At 36.1% G+C, this 27,364-nt stretch overlaps 1 protein-coding gene across 4 annotated transcripts in view; it reads right to left on the reverse strand.

The window, feature by feature from the left end:
- Positions 1–27,364, reverse strand: part of LOC131683614 (uncharacterized) — a 301,264-nt gene that overhangs the window by 262,018 nt on the left and 11,882 nt on the right. For 2 of the 4 annotated variants that reach the window (XM_058965731.1, XM_058965733.1), the window contains exon 1: positions 3,360–3,843. Coding sequence is in view for 2 of the 4 variants with exons in the window: in XM_058965735.1 (XP_058821718.1) it covers positions 8,222–8,370; positions 8,441–8,570 (279 nt within the window). In the remaining 2 variants the exon portion in view is untranslated. Of the gene's footprint in view, positions 1–3,359; positions 3,844–8,221; positions 8,371–8,440; positions 8,576–15,094; positions 15,964–27,364 lie in introns of those variants that run through there. The other 2 variants (XM_058965735.1, XM_058965734.1) reach the window with 2 other exon arrangements.

The following is a 27,364-nucleotide window of genomic DNA, read 5'->3' on the forward strand; positions in this document are numbered from 1 at the left end:
AATAGCATGCATGCCTAAAACAGTTGTCGAATAATGTCGATTTAATGGACTACATTGCATTGAATCATTTGATAACTCGTCACTCAGTTTATACAAAGTTCTTTTGAACGATTTTTCTTGGATCAACATTGGATAACCCAAATTACGATTGCGACGATATCCTTAGCGCAGCTGCTGAAGTTACTGTCCAAAATTAAGATTCGTTGCAGAGTGTTTTGATGGGGACGGGATCAATTTAATGCAAAGCATCTTTGTTTACCTTCAATGAAATGATTCAGCTGCGGGTAGTGTGCGATCAAGTGATAAAACATGATATATCGAATCCTTCCCCACACAAATGGATCAGCATCACTCCGAATTAAGATCGAATCAAAATAAAGCGCATAATGGACGAACTACGCAGCGATGGGGTGAAGTCCACCATCGATTTTCTATTAAGGGCGAGTATCCGACTTGCTTGGTCTGAAGGCAATTAAAAAATACTGCATCCTTGAAGGCGACATTAAAAAAATTTGGAAGTGTAGGATATCGGACAGATACGGCGTCCTGTACCTCCTTTCATACAAATTTAAATGCCCTGGAATGCAAAATTGTATGTATATTTTTTAAAATAAAATTAATATTAGAATTCCAGTATAACACATTGGACGAAATATGCATTCGATGAACGGACCAAATATAAATAATAAACAGACATTCGCTATTTTTTTTAATCTTAAATAGCGTTTGCGTTAAGCACGACATTTTTACAAACCATCTAAATTTTAAGAACTAAATCCAATTGATTTCTTAAAGAAAACAACCCAATTTCCGTAACAAATCTCTATTGGCAAACACTTTCATTGATAATCTAGTTGTTAAAATAATAAAGAACTATTAAAATACAAAAATTGGTTATTCGGTTACGGAGATATCACGATATGACGTTATCATGATATGACGTTACTGTAAAGAAATGCTTCGCGGTAATAGTCGGCGAATTCATCGGTTTTGGCATAAAAACATGAGGCTCACAAACATACCTTCAAAATCACAAAGAATGTCTGCACATTACCGAGTCTAAAGATATATTACCCATTGATCTGCGAAACAGTTGAAAAAGTATAATGTACAATTACATACTACCCACTTCAAGTGTTTGCCGGTCGAGATATTCACAGCAGAATTTCTTTGCAGAAGGTAAGTTCTTTGGAATAAATTAAAAAATCTTTTTCCCGGCATTGCCGTATCCCGAGAATGAGAAAACATAACTTGGCGTGATTCGGGAATCCCGCAAAAGCCAAAAATCTCAGGATTCTAGGGGTTCCCGGGATGGATCCTCTATTAGTATCGCTGTAGTTTAGCAGAATATTTGCCCCAATCTACAGTGTTCGCTATGGTACCAAAACGTGTGTTTAATTAATAGTGGTCTAGGAGTTGATTTTAGCGATTTGGTATGTTAGGAACACTTTTTCAGAATAGAAGCTCCCGTCTTCTCATGTCTACTGAATTGTGGTTAAGTGAGATAGAAAATTTATTTACACTAACTTTCGAGATAGAGTCGTGATACCAATGAGAAAGTTATCGGAAATTCTATTGCGATAAAACTTACTGAATATGCAAACTTTCCAAAATGTAATGGTGTTGAGATAAAGCGCGTTGTTTGTGGGGTGCACCCAAAAATCTTATTTTCATCATAACTCAATAGCTCAATAGCGAAACAAGCAAAACTAGTATACAGAAATGACGGGTATTGAATTGTCTATAGAATTTAGTGGTATTACTTGAATAAAACCATTTGTAGAAAAAAATGTTGAACTGTTATACTACAATACTTATAAATGGGGAACACTACTGTTTTCACAATAGTTGAAAAATAAATTAACAAGACGCGTCCATGTTGTCAATTCCCACGAAATACCGTTAATGTAAATTTATGAAGATCTCGGAAAATTCGGTGCTCAGTCTGAAAGAGCACGAAATGATAAATGGGACACACTGGACTTTTTCACATTTGATCAATCTATATGTAATTTTTCGTTCCAGTTCGAAACACAACGTTTCCGAAAGCAACTCTGTAGTTTGATGTTTTTATCTGAAGCCCAAATGAGTATAATTTTAATTGCTATAAAATAGTAGGAATATTGGTTGATCTAAGAACGAGAGTAATATTTGGCTGTTTGCAGTAACGATATTAAACGAAATTTGACAATATTTTTTGCTTTGCTGTGTTTGGAGAAAAGTTTGGGAGAACCAATTTTTTTTTCACTAAGGAGAACATTGGGCGAAACGGCGTTTGCGCCTTAAAGGGTACAAAACCTTTAACTAGATTAGTTATAGAATATACGTTTTGATTTCGTCTCATCTATATCCGGCACCAACTCAGTTCCATAACTAAGCTAACACCGGTTTAATGTCTTTTCAAGCAAGCGTGATGTCCCGCATGAAAAGAAGTTCATTTTAATCTGATGATAACTAGTGAAATCAAAATTTAGTTTGGCTTACTAGCTTAGCTTTCCTAAGCAGAAAAATTTGGGTGAGAATAAATTTTTCTCCGCTAATTTTTCCACAATAGCACCTACTGTACTGAGTAAAAACCACTTTTGAAGGCCACTTAGTCCTGGCATAATGTTAGTGTCGGATTCTGATGAGACAAAGTCAAAATATTCCAAAAATAATTAACATCTTCATGACTGGACAACAACTTTTTAAACAACTATAACTTTTGATTCAGGTAAGATTTGCTCACAAAAACAAGTAAGGCTAATAAATGTGACTATTGCCTTTCATTTGAGTATTTACAGTTACAGGGATCAGCTCTAGAACTGAAGCAATTACAATTAGTCCGATTGGATTCCGATGGAGCAGTGCTGCCAGCGATAGTTTACGTTGACTACGGAAAATGATTTTTTCATGTTTCTTCGTTTTGTTGCAATATTATTGAAAGCTGATAGAACTTATCAATTTAGACTGTCTTTGGTTACGTTTTACACGTAATTGGACCATGGTAAATATTCTAGAAGAATCGTTTTGAGCATCAGAAGGTAAAAATTGAGCAGCTTCTAGCACTGCAAGGGAAGCAACTATTTTTATGGAAAAAGGCTGTTCGTATTTCTCGATTCTCCCCTTTTCAAGGAAAAACTGCTTTGAAGCCCTCCATTCACTAGAAAAAAGTTGGGCATGAAAGGGTTAATGTTTGACTTATAACTGACATTGCCGTTAATAAATTCACGCAAAGATTGATTTTGAGATTTTTTTATCTGGCACTTTCACCAAACCAAAACGAGCCGATTCAAAGTAGAGCCACCCTAATCCACCCCTCAGCTGTATATACTTGTATTGCATCAACACCTCCTAGGCGCAGTCAGCAACCAACCCACCGAATCACGCTTCGAACGGAATTGCCTATAATATGCACACACGACTCAGTGTAAGTATGTATGTCACGCACTATCTCGTAGCTCGTGAAATTGTAAACTTCTGCCACAGTAACTAGAATGAATGCCTTTTTTCTACGTTTTCGCTCGTTGGCTAGTTGATAACTATTCGACACTACTTTCAACACATTAATTCGCTATGCTTTCTGGTACAGATAACTAACACCACTTTGCACAAAACGGAACATTATTTGTCATCGCGATAAGCCAGCCTGATCGTAAGGACTTTGCGCGACGCACCGTAAACCAAGCGAACAACCGAATTCGCAACCCAAACGGAACATGCACAACTGTCAACACTAGTAGCAAATGCTTTGCACGGCTGTTGCATATGAAATAAACGCACAAAAAACAGCGAAAGAAAGCAGCAATCGAGAAAACATGAAAGAAAAATTCCCGTATAAACAGACAACAACCAAAACGAACACACGTCAAGTAGCGACTGAAAGATACTGAACGAAAAGCCGTATGTGGCGTATCGAGTTAACAGTAGAGGCTCCGCTTTGTTGCCAGTGATGCCGAATGTTCTGATGCTGGAGCTTGAAAGTTATTTTCTTGTGCATTGTCTAATACCAACATCACATAGTTTGTGCTCTCGATTTTTTTGATTTTGATAGTTCATTGCACCGGTATAGCCAATGTTGCACTAAAAATTTGGGTAATCAATCAATGTATTTTTTGCGTTAAAGCAGTGTAGCGCCAGGTTTAAACGAAAATGCAATTAGTATCTATAGAATTGTTGCAACTATTTGGTTTTTGAATGAAGAATGAAATTTTTCTTTCAGCTTTCTGTACATGTTTTCTGTACATGTCCAACTCTTAATGTTTCTGTACATGTCCAACTCTTAAAACTTCAGGACGATTTTTAATTAATTTTAAAAGCAAATTTAAACACGTCCTTGTTTGACACTATCGGTCTTTTCTGACAATGATTTTAGCCTCATGGATTAGCATCTTTGACAGTTAACCCAGCAAAAATATAGGGACCAACGTGGTTGATTAGAATGTGTAGGACTATTAATTGCATTTCGTAAAACAATTTTAGCATATCATTTTACGTACAAAAAATTAAGTGAAAGTTCGACTATATGTCTTTAAAGGGGAATAAAGGTTTCAGCGTCGAAACGCACATTCTTTTGCGATTTTTTTTAGAAATTTAAGAGAAGCGAATTGAAAAAAACTCGTACATTATACATTATTTTTTCATGCAAAAATATTGACAAGTGTCTCGGGGACGAAGCTTTTTGTGGAAGATCTCCGGAAAAACACGATTTGCGGTGTTAACTGCTATTCAAAAATTACTAAACCAATTTGTTTCAAACTTTGCATACACACTCTATGTATATGTAAAAAAATGCTTAGCCTCTACGTTGAGTTTTCGAAATAATTTTAAATAATTAAGGGGTTTTTTTACTTACAAAATGGCGGAAATACTATTTTTCACAAAAGTTTGAAATAAATCTGTTAAGTTGTTTTTGAATAGCAGTTAACACCGCAAATCGTGTTTTTTCCAGAGACGTTCCACAAAAAGCTTCGTTACCGAGTCGCTTGTCGATATTTTTGCATGAAAAAATTGCAGAATATTATTGAAATGAAGCAGTACAATGTACTAAAGTTTCGATCAAAAGTTGCAAACGATTTTGTCTTGCGCGCCAATCTAATGTTTTGAAGTTTTGAAACAAAAAGAAGAAGCAGAAACAACGGCAGTCATTTCAGCTGCCAGTTTGTGACTCTTCACGAAGTCCTTAACGCCTATCAAACCAATGTAGTTGCAACAAATATGGACATCTACGTATGCGAAATAAGAATGCGTGCACAAGATTTTTCCAAGACTTAAATTAACTTTCCATAATTCCTCATTGCTTACTATAACAAAACTAAACAAATAAAATCAAAACAAATAAGTGAGTGTGCAGCGAGAAATTAAAACTTTTTGCAGATTTACCTCTAAATTAGTCGAAATCAAACCACTGATCGAAAACTAAATATAAAACAAAATACTACATGCAGGCAGTGATGTTCCGATGGGAAAAATTCCATCTTCCCGGGTTTTTATTCTTGGGTTTTAATCGGGTTTTTTCCCAAATCATTTTAACCCGGACGAAATATGGGTTTTTTTCGTTTTATCGAATGTATGATGTTCATTTAATGTTTTTTAACCTTTCGACAGTCGCTCTAGTGCACTGAGTGCACGCTGCTCTGAAAATCTAGCGAAATCGTCTTAGGGCACCAGCGGCTGCTCGTTCAGTGGGCCATAAGCGCGACTTGCGGAGGATTAAAGAATCTTGCATTTACATTTGAGAGACCGAAAATAAAAGTCGCAAGGATAAAACATAATTTGTAGAACCCACTCCAGATATCTTAGCATGTAAAAATCGAATATAAACATCAAGCGTAAAAATCGGACAGAGATCCTTGAGCATGAGAATCGCTTAGAATATTCTCACCCGAAAAAGTCGGCAAGTATAAACCTCCAGTATAATTCGCTCACAGGAAATTCCGTACAACGTAACATTCAAGATTAAAAGTTGGATAAAGAAAAGTCCTTTGTAAGAACCGGATATACTTTTTTACGGTTTTTATTCTATACACACTCAATTTCATCTTCCTAGCTCGGCAAATAATTTAGCTGAGATATGTCGGTAATACCAAAAATTGCTGACATTTCAGTGTTTTCTGAACATTTCCGAAAATCGTTAATTAATTTTACCGAACGATCGTCATCTAAAGCGTTTTAACGAGAATTCGGAAACTAAAATACCGAGAACACCAGCAATTTTGTCAAGAACCGAGGTCAGCATACCTCATTGCCGTTAAACGGTATACTGGTTGGCATTCATTAGATCCGCCATATTTTTTTTCGTTTCACACGCGGCGTAAGAGTTCTTGAAAGTGTGTTTAAAAATTAACAGTTCAAAGATGGACTGTGCATGCTATACAGCACTTGGAAATCGAGGAGGAGTCAATAAAGAGTCGTATTCTCCAATTATTGAGTAAGTTAACATATCAATACTATCTTAATTTTTAGATATCCAGTGAAACTGACAGCTGCAAAGATAGCATAACCCTGTCGTTAAAGGATGAGAGAGACTCGAGAGCGACAGAAATGCTTCGTATCGTGGTATCAGTTCAACGATGATTTAATTGATGCTTTGAGTTCTCAATAAAAAAACTAACAGTGGAAATAAAAAGTGCTCGATGTTATTTTATGATTTTAAAGAAAAATATTCAATAGCCAAACATAGTAAACATTTTCTTTTTAGATTTACCGTAAATATCAGTTGAAATCAAGGGGTGAGTCGCTTAGAACAATGTGCCATACACACTGTATCACCTACCATAACACGATATAAGATTACGATTCACAGTAATACACAATCATTTCACTCGTTACCACAATGTGTGGCACAATGAGGCACACTTTTGACAACTCAAAAACTGTCAATAAAGTGTAGTTGAATAATCATAGCAACCATTGCTTTTGTTTTACTGAACACCATGGCACAGCGTGGCACATCGTGGCACATTGCGGCACAAGCTACCACGCTGTTTGTTTGTGAGCACAATTCGTTTTGTGCTAAGCGACTCACCCCTTGGTTGAAATTAAACTGAGCCTTCGGCAAAGTTTGACAGTTCTGAGTAAAATCCAATTACCGAGATTTCAGTTATTTAGATGTGAGTGTTCATTTACCGAGACTATTGCTGAACAGTCGGCTGTTTGATTCTCGGCATTTTGTTTTGCTGACTTCGGCAAAAAAAATTAAGAGTGTAGGACATAATCGAAAAGCTCCTGTCCGATTTTGAAACTTGAAGTTCAAATCCAATTTTCGCATTCTAGTATATTTATAACGGGTTTTACGAAGCAATTTCTGTTCCTGCTACTTTGATTTCGGTCCATTCCATATTCCAACTTGTTTCATATAATACTGGGAACAATAGTCATTATTACTCTGACTAGTGAAAATTAGAATAATCGTGTGATACCAAAACTACTTTTATTCTGCTTGTTACTCATTTTAGGGGTTGCTATACTTTTAGCGAAATAAGGTAGGTATTCACACAAAATTTAGAAAATACCTATTTAGTTCGGTGAAAAGTAAAAGTGAGTAATATGCAAAAAAGGGAGTGGTCTTGACATTCGTCTTTAGTATGAACAGTAATCAGAACTCTCACAAATCGCAATCCAAATTCTTTCGGCATCAACTACATCAGAAACAGTAGAAAAAACGTTTAGTACGTTTAGGTGGATTCACAGTAATAAACGCAATCGACTTAGCCCAAAACGTGTTGAAAAGTTTCATCACTTATTTAACCACAATATTTGTAAAGAAATGTTGGATCACCGCTATAACAATGATTCAATCGAGGAAAACCATTCAGAATTCATGTACATGCAAAACTTTATGACAACAATGCTCAAAAAAAAATGTTTGGATAGCAATACATTAATGTTCAATTACTAAAATATCAAAAAATTGCAAAAAACCCAATCTTCCCGCGAAAAAACCGTTTTAACCGGGAAAAAACCTTGGGTTTTTTCCCCAAAATTATAAAAACCCGATTTGGTACACCACTGCATGCAGGACACAGAAATCCTTCAGAGCTAGAACAGACCCCTACAATCCTTGCAAAAGGCAAGAGAATAGAGTTGTAGAGAGCATCAACCAATAGACTGATGACCGTAACAACGGGATACGTACACATTCGATAAAAACATGTCATCACAAACAGGACAAATCGAGGTGGAAATAGCCCTTCGAATAATCAAATTTATCCCACCTCAAACTAATATCAAATTCACTTACAGCCTTATCATCATCGAAATCCCAATCCGGTGACGCCTGTCGATCCGTCTCATTGTTGGGTTGCGAAATGGCAGAACTCGGAGAATTTTGTGGTTCCTCCGGAATGACGGAGAAACGACCAAGGAACGGTGATGTCGGCCCATAGTTCCCTGCGAGGTGATTTTGGTTCGAGTTAGTCACTAGTTTCTGTGCCGTACTGGGCTAAGGAGGCACACTTACCTGACTGAGGTATTAACCTGAACCGACCGACAGTTGTCTCGGGAATGCCCGCCGAGGGGGCAGACACGCGAAACCGGCCGCGACGTGTTCCCGAACCCTCGTCGGAGCCGCTCGATGTTTCGTCTTCCATTACATCTGGAACAATAGAGAAAGAGAAAGTGTTATTGTAGATAAAGAAGAAACAATACGGTGTATAATAAGAGTGAAATATACTCGTAGTGCACATTTTAAGGCTTTTGAATCTTTTATTTCTCTTTCCAGCATATATGTATGTCTATACGTTAAGAAAAGAACAGCCAACCCAGAAACTCAATGTTTGCAGCGGCTACATGTCGGAACCCGAAAAAAAAAGTGAACTGAGGCAGATGGAAGCTTTGCGAGGAATGGCGGGCGGAAATTCTGTAAAACGATTAACAACATAAAGAGAAAACGCCGCCCGACGCCGGCATTGAGTGACTACCGGGACTGGAATCTGTTCATAGATCGTACAGGCCGCGTGTAAGGAGAATTTTGAACTGGATAAACGAGTAGATAAGACACAAACATAATGGATAATGGAAAAACTGTTAATACATCCACACTGAAGTGAAAAAAACTGAAAAAGGTAAGGTCGATGTAAAAGACGGTCGGTATTCCGGCCGAACTTCTAAAAGTCGAGAATGACCGGCTGTACAAAGCAATCCACTGCGTGATCGGGATGATATAGGTGGAAAAAGAAATGCTGTCGAATTTTTGGATGGCCTCAGATACTCTATCTTTAAGTTTGTGGCCACAAACTCAAGTGAAATAACTACCTTAGCATAACGGTCCTCAATAATGCCTACAAGGTACTTTCTCGTATTTGTTTAGCAAACTGCACCCATTGGCCAAATCCTTTGTCCGAAATACCAAAGCGGGTTTCGAGAAGGACGATCAACAACGGACTCAATTATTATCCTGCGACAAATTCTGGACGAATTATATATATATATATATATATATATATATATATATATATATATATATATATATATATATATATATATATATATATATATATATATATATATATATATATATATATATATATATATATATATATATATATATATATATATATATATATATATATATATATATATATATATATATATATATATATAGATTTTCCCGCCATTTTGTGTTATCCAAAAGTTGATTAGATAATACGGTGTTTCAAGTGCAGACAGAGCGAACCAAGTACCAAGTAAAAAGTTATGATTCCTGAACACCTTAGTATAGACTTTAAAGCAAAATTTGTTTTTTTCGTTAGGTGCAAGGTCTTAAAGTTATCCTTAGCCCGTTCACTGGAAAAAAATATTACCTGTTAATTAGAAATTGTTAATTAATTGGTTCGCTCTGACTGAATTTATCTCTGACAAAGGTTAGTCTACGGTAAAAGTAATTAACTTTGCAGAATAATTGAAAAAAATAAACGTCCAGTTCTATGAAAACCATACGGAAATATTATAAGATTATTTGATTGTTAGAACCTCAGTTTTAATTGGTACAACTCCATGGTAGTTTGTTTGAACTTGTTGTTTGCTTAAGGCTCAAGTTACCTTTTTTGAGCAGAATTGAGCGCTTGGTAGTATGCGTCGGAAAAAATGTGTTCAGCTTTGCCACCGGATTATCCATATAAAACCTCTTCAAAACTCTTAAAAAAGAAAATCAGTCGATTTATTAGATCATCATGATTCAAATCATGCAAGATAGCTGCTGGAAAAACTTCGATACGGGACTTGTATGCAAACTTGGATACAATGGTGACTCACGCATGCGAACCTGCATGCGATTTAAAAAAAATTTAAGTCAACGACCGCTGCAAAATTTAAAGTCAACGACTGCAGAGCTTTTTTGTTAATTCTACTCATGATGGTAAGAATAATGCAATTTTTCCTTTGTTCACGAGTGAATGTACTAGATCGAGGGGCTGCTAGTTGCCGTTCACTTGGCTCAATTGTAGGTCTGACTCAGGCAAAAGTAGAAAGTAGACTGGATGAAAAGTTGTTGTAAATCAACGTAAAGCGTACTTCTCCAACAAGCTAGTTTGTTCGATGTTGAGAAAATTTTTGAGAAAAAAAGCTATTGCACACCAATGCAAAGAGCATTTCTTATTGTATGATATTGTTGGAGGAAATTTTGCAATGGACCAAGTTCATAAAACCAGTCATAAATCACCCTTTTTTGACTTCACAACGTTGTTTTTTTCCTTGTTACGAGAGTTGTCCTGCTGGAGCTGTAGAGCTAGGTTCTCGAAAGAGCTCCCCGTCAGAATCACACACTACATTGCAGAAAAGACGGGAAAAGTCACTCACTAAAATACTGCTTTAGACCAATTACAGCGGGCCATGATTCTGAATGTGATATTAATTGTACTGTTCAAATATGTGCGGGCGCAGGGACTTCGCGAACGTGTGTATCATGGCGAAGGACTCGAGCGTTTATACGTCAACGTTCGATCTCGTGTGCTTTTGTATGTTGCGTGTCCTAACGTGTACGTAACATCACGTGTAGAAATTCAATTTTACAACCGTGTGCCTTTCGCATATTCTCGTGGATGATTGTGTGGACCGTGAATCAGACACTTATTTTTCGGTGTACAGTTTAAATGCTAGAAGAAACTGAGATCTCCCATATACCAGAGTTCCCAGTCATGTCACATGGGAAGGTGTTGTCTAGTGAATATGAGCTTTATTTATTGATTGCTCCAACTGAATGTATGAACCTAAGTTGCTAGCATGGAGGGTAATGATTTCCGGACGTGACCGACTCATGATCGCGCGAACACGGGCGTTTTTAGGTTCGCGTTTTAAACTTCGTAATTATTCAAACGTTCTCCATATTACCAAGGTGCAGGTTTGCGCAATCGCTGGCGCAGGTGTGCGTGGTTGATCGCGAAGGACTTAAGTGTTCGCATGTTGACGTGTTTGTCGCGTGTGCTCGTGACTTCGAGTGTATAAATTTCATTTTGTAACCGTGTGGCCATTCACATATTCGCTTATGTTCTTGGGTGGTCACACGAACCGTCATTCTGATATTTAGTTTCCAGTGTACGGCTCGCATTCTGACAGGGAGTGAGTTACCCCATATCGCTAGAGTTCCCGGTCTTCTTTTTTCAATTGGTCCAATTGAAGGCACGGACCTAGACTGCTGGTACCAAGGATAGACTTCCGGAAGTGACCGAGGTTCACGCTTGCGACCACGTTTGAAAATTTATAAGCGCCGAGATGTTCACCTTATCACATGTTTGCGAGATCGCGGGTGTAGGTTGCGTGGTCGCGAAGGTCTCAAGCATTTGCATGGTAATGTGTTTGTCGCGTTTATGTGACTTCGAGTGTACAATTTTTATAATCATGTGGCCATTCCTATATTCGCGTGTATTCTTGAGTGATCGTGCGGGGACCGTACAAGAAGGGAGTGTTTCCCCATATCACTAGAGTTCTCGGTCATGTTGACATGGAACGTGTTGTCTAGTGAATATGAGTATCATTGTTTTGATTGGTCCAACTGAAAGCATGAGTCTAGGCTACTTGGAATGAGGGTAGAGACTTTCGGATGTGGCCAATTCATGATCGTGCGAGCGGTGGGTTAGTGCTTGAGACCGCGTTTGTGAGTTTATAGATGCTACAACGTTCAGTTAATTACCTGAGCGTTTTATTGTTGGCGAAATCGCGGGCGTAAGTATGTGTAGATGATTGCGAAGACCATGAGCGTTTGTACGTACATGAGCGATTATGCAATTAATTGTGTTAGTGAGTGTCAATATGAATCTAATGTAGGATAAAGGAAAAATAACATGCCGAATAAAGAAAAAGATGCAAAGAGATCGATTAGAAGTGTATAAATTGACCGATACTATTTTGGTATACGATGACGATATCGATTTTGTGCACGATGTCCACCGATAAATGGACATACAATGACCCGCACCGACACTGCGATTAAACTGTGGAACAATGTCTGCAAACACTGCCCACAGCAAGAGTGAATCCTTGTCGACCCGCTAGCCGCACAGACTACTGGTTGGGCAATAGTATGGGCAGGTACAGAGTATGAAAAAAACACAAAACATAAAAACTCAGGCCATCAGCCCTCTCGGTATTCTCGATGCACCATTATTGAGACGTAATGCAATGTTCTGTCAGAGGTTCTTTAGCACTGATGCACGCAATATGCATCATCAATGTTCGCAATACCGTTAAACCCCTTAACCTAGAGGAGGGATGATAAATGACGAAAACATTTTATGCATAAACTATCTGATTGGTATATGTTTTAGTTTGGCTTAGACTCCATGTATTCTGCACTCCAAATTCGCACTTTTAACAGAAAAGTGCTTGTCCAACAAACTAACTGTTGGTTTATTGAGGATTATGCATTGACCATTGAATTCTCTGCATCAAAACTCTGAATCAATCTTTCAGTGTTATCTTCCGTTCTTGACTCTGATGTGGAATGCTGATGTTGTAATTTTTGCCGCGCTGGAACGCGAATCTTTGAACATCTGATGAAGCAATCAGAAGTATGTATATTAGACCGGCAACAATTTTGACTTTCTTTTTCGAAACACTGTTCAATCAAACCGTAATCCGCCATTTGTCAAATATGAGCTTTTTTCGAAAACTCTAGTTTACTCACAAGAGTTTTTAAGTTTGTATGTGAAAATATATGAAAAGTAGGCAATAGAAACAATAAATTCAGTACAAAATGCCAGTACAGTCGTGATTCCCTGGTTGGGCACTTTTTAACTGGACCGCTTTTTAGTTGAACCTCCGTTAGTTGGACCATTGTCCAACCAAAAAGCATCTGAACGTCAAAATCTCATGTCAAATTGACTTTGACAATCTATCCAACAATCTTTTACACTACTAATGTCTTCTTTGGAGAGTTTTTGACTTTTGTCAGTCGGTCTATCTAGCGAATTAAATTCGTTAGTTGGACATAGCCTGTGGCCCAACCAACGAATCACGACTGTATAATCTTGTGCATTCAAAGTCTGCAGATATATAGCTTAAGGTGTAAGGATCAACATTTCCGAAGACTACAAATTGATCCGATTTTGCAGTAAAGAGATATTCTTGTATAAAGTTATGTGTTGCCTCTCTTTCTCGCACATGCTTAGAATAGGAAAATTTAAAAAAATTGGTTGGGTTTCACAGTTCAATAACTTTTTAGGGGAACCTCCAATCAATACATTGTACATGTTTGGTGCAACATTCCATTTCCAATAGTAACAAGTTTTGCTTATCTCATTTATTCAACTTTGGCACAACCAAACCAATCCAGCATACGAAATTCAACTGAGTTAACTTTATTAACATATCGTTCAAACATGCACTTAACTAAGCATTTTATCCATCCAAATTTAATAATTAATTGAAAAATGTAGTCATTGCAATTAAGCTTTGGAATCGGCATATTCGGTTTATTTTGCACATGTTGAAGGAAAAATAATTTCAGTAAAATAAGCGTTGAAATCAATTGATACACTAGATATTGTACGTTTCATTGGAAAAGAGCCATTTAATCATTTTGATGCGAAGAATTGAATAGGCGCATTTGATAATAAATGCTCAAAAACGTTGAAAAATATGTATTACCCAAGTTGAGTGTGTGCTAATTATTTACTTTAACTGAATTTGTCAATAAAACTGACTGAAACTGAGCTTCTAAAGTTTCAGGTTTTCGCATGTTTTATTTACAGTAAGGTTTATACACAAAATTGCACCACCTTTTATTAAAGTGTCATTCATCCCATAAGAAATACATTGCGACGAATCGTGCGCCGAATAGCGCTACGAATCTTGCTGCGACGAAAAATAATCGTCGCGTTTCCTTTGAAAAAGTACGGCCAATAAATTTGTTTCAAAATTGAGTGCACCAATCTACCCAAGAGCACCTAAGTACTAGATTTTTATTTTTGATGCAAACTATATATTGTAAAGGGTGTCCCACATGAAATGGCATCACGGAAAAAATGCTGTAGAAAATGTTTACACTGTATATTTATCGCTGTCAGTTTTTCGAAATTTAGAAAAAAAAAAATGACTTCACCCGGAAAGCAACATCGCGAATTGCTTTTGCGCAAGCACCTGGAAAATCGAGACATTGGAAAACAACTCGGAATCGTGCAGTCAACGGTGAGTCGCGTGATTGAACGTTAATACCCGAAAGTCGAACGGAAGGAGAAATGCGATCAGAGTGGATGTTCTATTAGTGATCAGCATCGCCATCGTGTAGTGAAAGCTTCGGTCAGAGATGTGACCAAAAAGATGAATCTGCCCAAGTCTTTCGTTCGGAGAGCCAAGGACCTTTCATTGTATAAAATTTTGAAAAGGATCGGTCAACTATGTAATTTTCTAGTGTTTTTTCCGTGATGCAATTTGATGAAGGACACCCTTCAAATGTCTAGCTACGCCACTTAAACTGTTAATTTCAAAACATCCCGGATTACCCAAAACATCTATTTTTATTTACAGTATAGTTTTAATGAAAATATTAAAAATGCTTTTCATACCAAATATTATAAATTCAACTTTTAAATTTTCTTTCGATTGTTGAAACAGGTAACCTGCTTTGTACGCTGCATGGAAACGCGCTAGCTTCCATAATTATAAACGTAAATTCACTCACCTTCCGTACTGCTCCCTCTCCAACCACTCGACGATGCCGTTTTGGAAGCTATTGTGATGTTTTGATACAAGCAAATATTCTATTTTCACGAACTTTTTTATTTGATATTTAGTTTATTTACTTTATCACCTTGAGTGGAAACTATCACAACAGTGGTTTCGCTGCATTTGCATAACTGCACATCTGACAATTTTTCATTACGACAAGCACATTTGAGCTCGACTTTTGCTCGTATATTCAACAATTTTCACTTTGAAATAGATTCAAACACCGTGGCACACGAGGTACACAAACACTTGCCTTCACTAGTGAGAGAAACAACAAGAAACACCGTAATATTCTTTGATGTTCCTTCAATTAAACCCGGTAAATTTCCGATTTTCACGCGCCGTCCTCCTTCCACTGGTTTGAAACGCTTGGTTAAAAATAGAGCATATGTCATGCGAATATTTGTTTACGTTTGTTCCTCCGGTTTACCTTCTTGGCTGTTCACGAATTGGCCGGCTTTCAACCGCTGGGACGATGAACCACAATCAGCAAAGGTACGATGGCCAATGCCTCTACGGTTAGCGTCGTTATCGCCCCGCGATCGTCAACCGCCGTCGTCGTTATGCTACTCTTCGCAGCTGTCACCGTACGGAAACACATGATCCTATTTCACTGCGACAGGGAATGGTAGTTGGACTAGCAGGTCTTCTATTTTTCTACGCACACACTCACACACTTATTTTGTAATTCAGATGAAAGTGAAGCATCACTAGGACGCTTGCCAATTTTGCCGACAGCATTCGCGACCGGTCGGATTGATGTTCTGTTCTGTGACTGTTTGTTCGTTAGTAAGTATTGCTTTGGTTCCGCTTCCCGGCACTCTGTAATTGATCGTGTAAAATAAAAAAGTAGCAATTAGTTCTGATGCTGAAATTCGGGAATTGTTTTTGGCTGAGACGCTTTGTAATAAATCAGCATCTTTTGTTGCTGGTTATTTATTTTCAATAAAGGTTTTCGGGTAGAGCTTCTTCACTCAACAAATTTGATATATTACGTCAACTTCTTGCGAATTCATTCGTCATCTAATATATCATATATATATATATATATATATATATATATATATATATATATATATATATATATATATATATATATATATATATATATATATATATATATATATATATATATATATATATATATATATATATATATATATATATATATATATATATATATATATATATATATATATATATATATATATATATATATATATATATATATATATATATATATATATATATATATATATATATATATATATATATATATATATATATATATATATATTTATATATATATATATGTCAATCCTATTTATTTCACCGAGCAAGTCTTCATGAACATTTTGCTTAAAACCACGTGTTAGCTACCAAACCACACATGCAGAAATTTGGAAACATATGTCATTGTATTTGGTGCTACTACTTATTCCATTTCTTCCGCTTCTAGCAACCATATTGTAATCATGACCGAATCTAAAGCTATGACTAAACAGTCCAGTTGTGGAGTTTTGAGCTATTGTATGGACAGACTTTGAAGCCGTTTTTAACAGCGTACAGAGTATCAGTTACAAGGCAAGCACAACCATTTCTGCTGACGACTTCAATTTAGATTCTTGGCTTTGAAGATCTTAGTTGTATTGTTCGTTACACCACATTTCGGTCTAACTTTGTTAGTATTTCCAAGGGCAACTTTCTTGTGACTTTAATTCTTAATAACCTATGTCAAATTACGCTAGCTGGTAAACAGTAACATCTGATCACGAACTTCTATATTTTCAAACTGTAAACAGCTCGTGGTTTCTCTCTTGCTTCAACTTATATCATATTATTTTTGATTTCAGCCCTCTGCTAAAGTTCAGCCTCTAGCTTCCCCGCAGCGTGTGATGTTACCAGACCAATTTACATCAATTTAAATTTCATTCATCCTATCAGTCATCACTAGTGATACTGTAAGCTCACAGTGTTAAACGCAAATTGATTGTGCAGCTAAATGGGTACGACAAGTGACGGTTTTCGGGCGACCTGCACCACATAGGGTGATTGTGCCTTATTTTATTTTATAGTCAGAGTTCTTCACTAAACGGACTACAATCAATATATTTAAATGTTCACTTCATCGCAAAAAAACTGTATGAACGAATATGGAAAACGTAAAATATTTGTAGTTGAACGAAGAGTAAATTCTAACATCCAAAACGTCGAACAGAGATATCAGACGCCGTTTAAGATTGTTTGTTCAAATGGGCAGCATTCATTTTGCCTAAAGGGTTAGGATGAAATAGGAAACAGTCACCCTACATAGTCACCGAGCACGCTTTTTGATTTTGATCGGCCCATATGAGAGGTGTACTAGTTTAGCTGCATATTTACTATTGCTATACAGTGAAGACCCGATTTTATCAGCACTCGATTGTATCAGCCCCCGATTTTATCACCCCCCGATTTTATCAGTTTTTTTACCCGATTTTATCAGCTTCATATGAAAATTAATGGTTGGTAGTTTGATGGGCTCTAGCAGACGAACCAAGTTGAGTTCGAGTAAATCCTTTCTTGAGCATATAGGGTGATGAGCCTATTTTGGCACCATTATGGAGAGGTTCGCACTATTTTTTGAATAACTTAAAAAGAAGCCATATTACCTATAACCTTTTTCAGAATAAAGTATCAGTGTACTGTTTCTTAAACATCTGTATAATGCTTATTTGGCAGAATTGTCTCAATTTTCAGCATACATGAAAATAAATGTTCTATTCTGTGCATCTATTCCCACCTGAACGTTCCAATTATCGCCTCATGGGTGTGCCGATTTCCACCTCATCGAAAAACAATCTAGTTGAAACGCAATGCCTCATATTTCATTTGCGTCGATTCTAACTAGGTATCCAGATCATGGACGCCAACGCGTGATTTGTAAAACGAATTATTCTGCTTTTTTCAGCCGATCAAAACAAACGTAAACATTACGCACACGAAAGAAACTCATCAGCTGTTAGTAGAAGAGCGCCCAGAACTGCGCATGCAGGAAATAACCATGCGAAAGTTACCAACTGGAATATAAAGTTCACATCACACATTACTTCCTCCCGATCCAAATTGTATGTGCAGATGAAAATAAAATATCTGCGATCAACAATTAGTTGAATAACTTGAAATAATTGATTACTTATACCTGAAATTGCATAACATTATGTTTTCAAGTTCATGTTTTGGTTTGGCCGCACTGGTGATTCTTTTCTGTATGATGGATGCAAAAAGTTGGTTTTGATTGTGGTAGTGTATCAGCAAAACATGCCAATAATAGGAACCCCCGTATTTAGTTTTATCCTATTATAACACTAGGCCTATTCTAGTGTTTGACGAGTGCTTTTAAAGTGAAATAATCGTAAAAAGGTTCTCCAGCTAAAATAAAGGTATGTATCAGTGCAATATTTAATATATTTGTGCCGGAATAACGAGATATGAGGCGGTAAATGCTGGCTCGAAAGTGTTTATTTTGCTAAGCGCCGTTGCGTCCTGTTTCGGTTCACTACGCGAGTGAGGCGGATCAGCAGATATTTCAATAAGGTGATTTTGTTTTAATTAAAAGTTGGATTTAGTGGATAGTTCTGAATACGTATGTGCACAACAAATAAAGAATATAACTTGAGCTTTTTTGCACACCTGTTTTAGCCAAATCGATATTGTCATTATCTCATATGCTTGGTTCGAAACCAAGGGGTACGAAATAGGGTCACAATAGGCTCTACTGCCATAATAGGCACATCACCCTATCTTAGAGATCCGAAATATGCAAAAAAAAATTTTTTTTTAATTTTGCGCTGTTAGACCCCCTTAAGGGAAGTTTAAGATAAATAATCAGGTAAGGTTATGAGGCTATATCCAGGGACTAAAGAAGAATATTTTAGGAGCTTCGGTTTTTTTAAAAGGAAGGAAAAATATATGTCCCGATTTTATCAATGTCCCCATTTTATCAGCCAAAAATTCACCAAGGGGTTGATAAAAACGGGTCTTCACTGTATCATAAACCAGATAGTCGAAATTACATTGTGCCTGCTTGATAAGTTCTTTAAATACTTGATATGATCTTCAAATGTTTGTTTGTTCAAGAGCTGCTATTGATGAGTAACTATACGGAAAGGTTGGTTGTGTTGGAAAAAACCTGAATTTGTTTATTATTCCTCATCGAACCTTTTAGGTCTATGGCTATACTGGACATGTTTTTAGGGACTGTTCATAAACCACGTAGACTCAAGAGGGAGAGGGAGCAGTCTAGTTAAAGTGTACGTTAGTCTACGATGGGTGAGGGGGTTGGGGGGTTTAATTATTAGTTATCCCAAAAGTATAGGTAGATATTTTTTTTCTTTTGTCCATCTCGTACAACTAATTAATATCGAGACATTCCCCAAAGCATACACGCCTCACAAAATGCTCAATTAATGCCGTTGTAAAGTTTCCAGTATGTTTTTGGAGTAATCAGTAAACTAAACATGTAGTGCTACTATTTATTCCATTTCTTCCGCTTCTAGCAACCATATTGTAATCATGGTCGAATCTAACGCTATGACTAAACAGTCCAGTTGTGGAATTTTGAGCTATTGTATCGACAGACTTTGTAGCCGATTATTACAGCGTACAGAGTATCAGTTACAAGGCAAAAAACGCTTTTAATCCACCTAACAGTGTGATGAGACATTGCTTATGACTCTTATCACTCTCGTCGGATATTATATCGATTGAGAACATTTAGAACATGATGTCTCGCGATGTTTTTGATAACACATACTCCACGAGACAGTGGCAGGACTTAGAGAAATGCTCCAATCAGCATGGGACAACATTAGTGCGAGAAATCTCAAAGGCTAAACAAAATCAAAAATAAGGGACAATTCAAAAATTACGTAACGCGAAAATTGCCAAAAACTGACTATCCCCCCACCTATTACGTAACAAATTCATCAAAAAAAATTCTGTGAAAACAACGTAACGTAACGTTTTAACTTACTCTCCCTCCCCCTTATGTCACAACATGTCACAATTTGTATTACCCCCTCGTCCCCTAAAGCGTTACGTAATTTATGGATGGTCCCTAAAGCGAAAAAATGGCCTATAAAATAGACGGTCAAACGAATGATTACTAATACTTTGTTCATAAAACGTCAGAAAAGTTCTTCAATCAATACATAATGTAGAAATAACTGAAGGGGCTGGGCCAAGAAATCGGGGGGTTTGGGGGTTGAGGGTTTTGAATTACTTTTAAAAATTTATTAACTTCCTATTCAGGAAAAAAATATACTACAAACCGTTTTGACACATGAAATGTCATTTGAGTTTAATCACTCTAGAAGCAAGTCAATAAAAAAAACCAAGGACAATACTTTGCCAACCTCCTTCGGGATGTATGTCAAGTTGGACGGCTTCTCTGAAGGATCGGTTCATGTTTCTACAAGCTCCGATATTGGCAACAGTAGTGAGTAGACAGCAGATGTCGGTCAGCGGGCTAGCAACGGCAGCTAAAGCGGAAAAACGCTAACTTGGAGAAAATCGGGATATCGTTGTCTAGAGAAATTTTACCGCCGATGATTATTCTGTTGGAGTGGCAGAGAAATGGATCACGAAAATGGGCATCGGTATAGAGTTAAATACCGCTGCCGAGAAGTTCTCAGCAGCAGCTAGTAGATACATAAGAACGACTAGCACCAAGAAGGATAAGAAGCCCGGTGAAGGTGGTCGTACAGAAATGTAAATCCTTATGGTCATGTCTCAACAGGTGACGATATTTGCAGCAGATCTGAGCAGGTCAAGTAAGGAAAAGTAGCTATGGATAAAAACATGAAGATTAACACAAAACAAAATAAGCAAGAGCACCATTCCTACTAAAGCAGTACTTAACGGCTGCCCCGGATTGATACGGATTGCGAGAGGTTTAGGTTACTCGGCTGGCTTAACAATTACTACAAACCAATCCGAATTCACCACGAGCCAGCAGGCAGAGCACAGTGGCCGGAAATGTCAAAAACGTGAACTTAATTCACTAGAGGCCAAACCATCGAATCACAAGGTGTCTTTGGAGGAATTATTCGTATGAATATACCCCACAATTTGATAAAAATTTAATTGAGGCATTACTTACTATGGCTGAACTAGAAAAATTACCTTTTTATACTGACAAGGTAGAAAGTTGGTGTCTTCGACAAAGTTGCTCGTAATGAGAAAATTTTGTTGAAGAACTTGAACTTGTAGGACTTAAGGTTATCGATTTATAAAGCGTTTTCTAAGGCAACCCCCTTAAATTTAGTTTTTAATATAACTTTTTTCACTGTGACTTTTTGTGCAAATGATGTTCAAATGTTGAAATATTAAAACCACGTAAAATTGTTGAAGACTTCATGTAAAAATTAAATTATTGTTGAAGACTACGTGTGAAAATATTGTTGAAGACTGTGCATAATAAAGGTAAGAATGGTTGATGCGTGGCACACCTATGAATAGGGTAAGCTCACTTTGTAACTTTGTAATGTTTTTTTACTTTTTCCGTATAAAACTCAACAAAAAAAAAATCTTCTCCTTTTCGTAAAATTTTGCAATTGCTGGTAAAAATGTTAAAATCTTCAATAACTTTGAAACGAATTAGTATTTTTACTTACAGTCTTCAACAATATTATGTGGTTTCAATGCCTCCACATTTATTTGGAACATGATTTGCACGAAAAGTCACAGTGGAAAAACGCTTTATAAATCGATAACTTTAAGTCCTACTAGTTCAAGTTGTTCAACAAAATTCTTCATTACGAGCATTTCTAAAACTTTGTCGAAGACACCAACTTTCTACCTCGTTAGCATAAAAAGTTTATCAGGTTGTGGGGAATATTTTATCAAGTTGTGGGGAATATTCTTACAAACAATTCGTCCAAAGATACCCTGTGAATATATTCGATTGTTTGGCCGCTAGTGAATTAAGTTGACGTTTTTGAGGTTTCCGACCACTATGCAGCGGTATCTTTTGCTGACTCCTTCTCGATAACAAACATTTACCCAATTTTTTGAGCTGAGTCGTTTGGTTCACAAAAGACTAAGTATAGGCCTCTGTAAAAATCTTCAAAGTTTGAGGGTTTCTGTAGGTTTCTTTTAAAATAAACGTTGAAAAATCAACACCCCCCCCCCCCCCCCCTTGAGAATTTTCTGCGCACGGGTCTGCCGTTGCTAATCCTAATGCCAAAGAACAAATTAAAATACTTTAAAAACCCGTTAAGGCAAATCATCATCATTACTGGAACAATTATTTTTCTATAAACTCTTCGATATCCTTTTAAAACTCGCGGTAGTGCACCCGCTCTGTAAATCTAGCGAAAGCGTCTTTGGGCACCAGCGGTTCTTATTCAGAGTCATTTGCGCGTCTTCCGAAAGGCTAAACCAGTGAAGAATGCTAAAAACTAGTGTCTCATTTATCTTATTATAAAAAATAAACTGCATTGTGGAGCAAAAAGAGCGCAAATATGCAAATTCTTTATAACATTCACAACCTTATTAGGAAAAGTTTGTTTAATAAGTTTTTGAATCTTAGTTTTATAATATTGAATAGATGATGAAAGTTTCTGTACTTTCTCGAACCGCGACATATACAAACCCTTAAGTGTACCGATTAATTTAGGATACCCTTTCAAAATAAACTATCGTACCAAACGCACGAATGGGAGTGGAAATTCAAGGATTATGATTACTTTCAGAACTCCGGGATGAGTTTCTATTAGAGTGTTTTCATGTAGATATTGATATGATTTGACAATTATGGGATCCCGACAAAAAGACAGTTACCGGTCAGAGTCTCATTACTGCAATTTTCCAAAAGTACTCATGATGCTTAAACCATTGACTCTCAATGTACTGTTTAGACAATTATTATTGCAATGTTACATTAAATCACTATTTTTGGTGTTGGAGAGAGAGGTTCAACCGCCCAAATTATATAACAAAAAATAGGCTACAAATGGTAATCTACTAACAACACATAGACACATAACACATACATAGAGCTACATTCGCCTGACTGGTTGGGTAGCTATGGTTGTTTCCTAGACAAGCTCAATTTTCGTTATGATTCTTGTTCATAATTTGAGGTTACACTGGTTTGTATCAACTATATGTTAAATGAAATTCATGATTTCAGGAGCTTAGTGGCGATTTTTTTAATTTCTCTTCACGTTATCGTGATATTTTATTCACGAGTTTACTATCGCATTTTTCTGGCAGAGTAGTGTGCTTTATTTCCAAGATGTCAGGATCGTACTCTATTCTGTGCTAAGAGTTAAACACAGCCTGTATTGAAAGGCATCTTGGAAAACAATGCAGTAATTCTTTTTAGTGTTTTCTCGTCATGATTAATCTCTACCAAGTTAAAATTATTCTGAAAATGTTATATTCATTTTTGACCAATTTTGATGGAACCGGCTTTAAAAAATCTGGAATTCAGTTCGGTTTCCAGTTCCAGAATTATTTGGAATTCTTGTGGGGTATATCCAAGTGTGGTGGGACGATTTTTGAAGAAACAATCCATAAATGTAATTTTTTTTTTGAATTCGGTCATTAAATGACGAATAAAATTTTTCTTTTATTTTATAAACCGACAGAGCTAATCTTTCTAAATACTTTATTTATTTCAAAAGACACGTTTGCATTAGCTTAAAGGCGCCATTTTTTTAACATTTCGAATTTCTTAAAACTAGGGGACTTCGCATTTAATTATTACTATTTTTTAAAAATAATCTTGAAAAAAATTGCAGCCAACTTATACATATGCAAGAGGGGATAATATAATATTAGTAAGATTATGGGGGGTCATTTAGTGTGGTTTTTTTTTATAGTAATATACTTTAGGATCAGGGTTGTTAATCGATAATTAATCGACATCGTCGATAACGTTAACCACCCGTCAACGTCATCGGAAACTCCGTTAACGATAATGTATCGTCGCCTTCATCGTCATCGTCGATAATTGTATCGTCGCTTTCATCGTCATCGTTGGTTCATCGGTTATCGCGATACATGTTGCGTTACTTTCCCGTTTATTGGAGTTGAAGTTAATGCGGTTAACTTTCAATTGTTTAGAAATAAATACCTATTGAAAGACATGTTGTTGGCAGTTGAAAATCAATAGTTTTGGACATTTTCTATGCACAGGGGGGGTCCGACGATGTGTCAAAATGGAATTTTTTGGCAACTTTTCGGGAGAGTTTTATATTGAAGAGAAAGTTATTGGCAGTTGACAATCAATAGTTTTGGACATATTCAATACACAGGGGGTTCGACGATGTGTCAAAATGGAGTTTTTCAACTTTTGAGGAAAGTTTGTTATATTGAAGAAGTTATTGGTAAGTGAAAATCAATAGTTTTGGGCATTTTCAATGTACCATCGGTGCATCAAAATAGAATTTTTTTTCAACTTTTCGCGAACTTTTTATATTGAAGGGCAGGTTGTTGGCAGTTGAAAATCGATAGTTTTGGACATTTTCAATTCACTCGAGGATCCAAATTGACAAAAAGGTGAAAGAAATTCTTTGAACCACGAAAAACATTTTTAGTTATAGTGTCTTCAGCAAAGTTTAATTATATTTTTTTTTTGCATTTAGAAAGTATTAGTTGGGTGATAAATCCCTCTAAAGCTGAGAAGAAAGTTTTTGCTTATGTTTATGAAAATAAAAAAAAATCTTTGGCAAAGTTGTTGAGAATATCTTAAGTATTAACTTCGCTGAAGAGACTATGTGTCTATCTGTCGATTTTAATTTACATTTGTGGACATTTTTTGATATACCCCTGAAAATTGCTTTATTCAAAATACTTTTCCTGGTAATTTTGTAGAATGTCTAAATGTTCCAAGATGTTGTTCAGCATAAGAAAATACAGAATTTTTGTAATGTAAGTTTATTTGTATCTCTTACAACTTAGAAGTTATCGAATGTTTTAGTGCCCAAAAAGCGATATTTTGGTACGGAAGCCGCCAATTTCCGCAGACGAATACCAATACGAATCTGTAAAACAAACACTATCAAAATCGTTTGGTGGGCTCTAGCTTACGTTCAAGTCAAATTCGAGTAAATTCCTTCTTTAGCATATTTTTCTTATCTTAGAGATGCAAAATATACAAAAATAATAATACTGTACTGTAAGACCTCCTTAAGGGAATTTTTTACTAAATGATTAGAACGGGTTATGAGGCTTTGTCGAGGAACTGAAGAAGAATATTTTAACCGCTCCGGTTTATTATAAAGAAAGAAAAAATATATGTTAGTCCAGATGTTTGCGTTTCGACTTCGTCTCTTCAGAACCAGAAAAAACATGTGCCGATTTTGTCAATGTCATCGTTTTATCAGCCTATAATTCGCCAAGGGGCTGATAAAAACGGGTCTTCACTGTATTCAAAAAACGTTTAAAACTCTATTATGAGGCCGTACATAAATTACACTACATATTTAAGGGTAAAAGAAAGAAGCATGAAGCATCTTGTTACATAGTGGAGAGAAGAAACGGAGGAGGGGGCTAAAAGCTTCCTAACTAGAAAAGGAAATCAAACATTGGAAATATGTATGTATATTCTCCTTTTCAAAATCCGAAATCTTCTGGTTTAAATTAAAATTATAATAAAATCTGTTAATCACCACACGACTTGAATGTGTAGTATAATTTGTGAATGGCCTAATAATAGTGGTTTAGTAGTTTTTTCAATATATGTTTTTGCGTGCTAAAAATTACTAATTGCACAATAGCTCAAAATTTGTTTTCTTCATGGTCAAAACAATATTGATCACCTTTTTGCCGCTTGGAAACACTGTGCACCTGGGACTCTTCTGTGCACCAACTTACTCGAAAAGTTGAAAAAAATCAATTTTAACACATCGTCGGTTCCTTCTGCGTATTGAAATGTCCAAAATTATTGATTTTCAATTGCCAACAACTTTCCCTTCAACATAATGCATTTTCCCGAAAAGTTCAAATAATTTCATTTTGACGCATCGTCAGACCCCGCTGTGCATAGAAAATGTCCAAAACTATTGATTTTCAACTGCCAACAACATGTCTTTCAATAGGTATTTATTTCTAAACAATTGAAAGTTAACCGCATTAACTTCAACTCCAATAAACGGGAAAGTAACGCAACATGTATCGCGATAACCGATGAACCGACGATGACGATGAAAGCGACGATACAATTATCGACGATGACGATGAAGGCGACGATACATTATCGTTAACGGAGTTTCCGATGACGATACATTATCGTTAACGAGTAACGCCGATAAATTATCGTGTAAAATGTATCGCATTAACAACCCTGTTTAGGATTATCAGCAGATAGATTATTTGAGCAATTAATTATTAACTAAGCGGGACTTTTCACCATTATATTAAAACTAGAGGGAGGGATTCAATTATAAATATAGTAATATATATGTTTAACCTTTAAAACTACAGAATGATTTTTGATTTTCTAAAAAATGTATACACGTTCTCGTTTGAAACTATAGATCTTCCTTGAGACGAAGATCCGTCCGAAAATCTTTAAAATCGTGACCGACCATCTTAGATTCCAATGAAACTTTACACGTTTCACCGTCATGCAAGACTGAATATTTTCCACAGGTAATAAGATTATTTTGACTCAAGAGCAACTTTTCAAAAGGGCGTAAACGTTTCTACGTGTATGAATTTCAAATTTTTTTGTTCGATTACTGTATTTTATGCAGCAAAACTATCTGAGAACGAGTTACAGGGAATGAATACTTCTGTCTGAAAAAAATATACACTGAAAAAAATGTTGTGTCATTTTTCAAAAAAACAAAAATTTATGATAAAAATTTAAATTGCAAAAAACCCCATTTTTTTAAATTTTTTATATTTTGTTACCAAAAACCTAAAGAGAAAAGAAACATTTTGAATGTGATTGCATGATGGAGAAAAAATCGGTAAAAAAGTTTTCATAACAATAACTTCGTACATGTTTTTAAATTTCATACTAATTGACATACAAAATTGTAATTTTATTACAGAATATAATTCTAAGCACCATTTAAAATCAAAATACATTTAACAAAAATCTTCCAAAATGCGATAGTTTTCGAGATATTTGAAATTTTGCTCCTTCAAAAACAATTAATTGTGTAATTATGCTCTTTTTAAAAGTTATTCGCGTTACCCCATCAAAAAATGTCAAAAATTTAAT

This window comes from Topomyia yanbarensis, chromosome 2 (assembly GCF_030247195.1).
Source record: "Topomyia yanbarensis strain Yona2022 chromosome 2, ASM3024719v1, whole genome shotgun sequence".
In the NCBI taxonomy this organism is placed as follows: domain Eukaryota; kingdom Metazoa; phylum Arthropoda; class Insecta; order Diptera; family Culicidae; genus Topomyia; species Topomyia yanbarensis.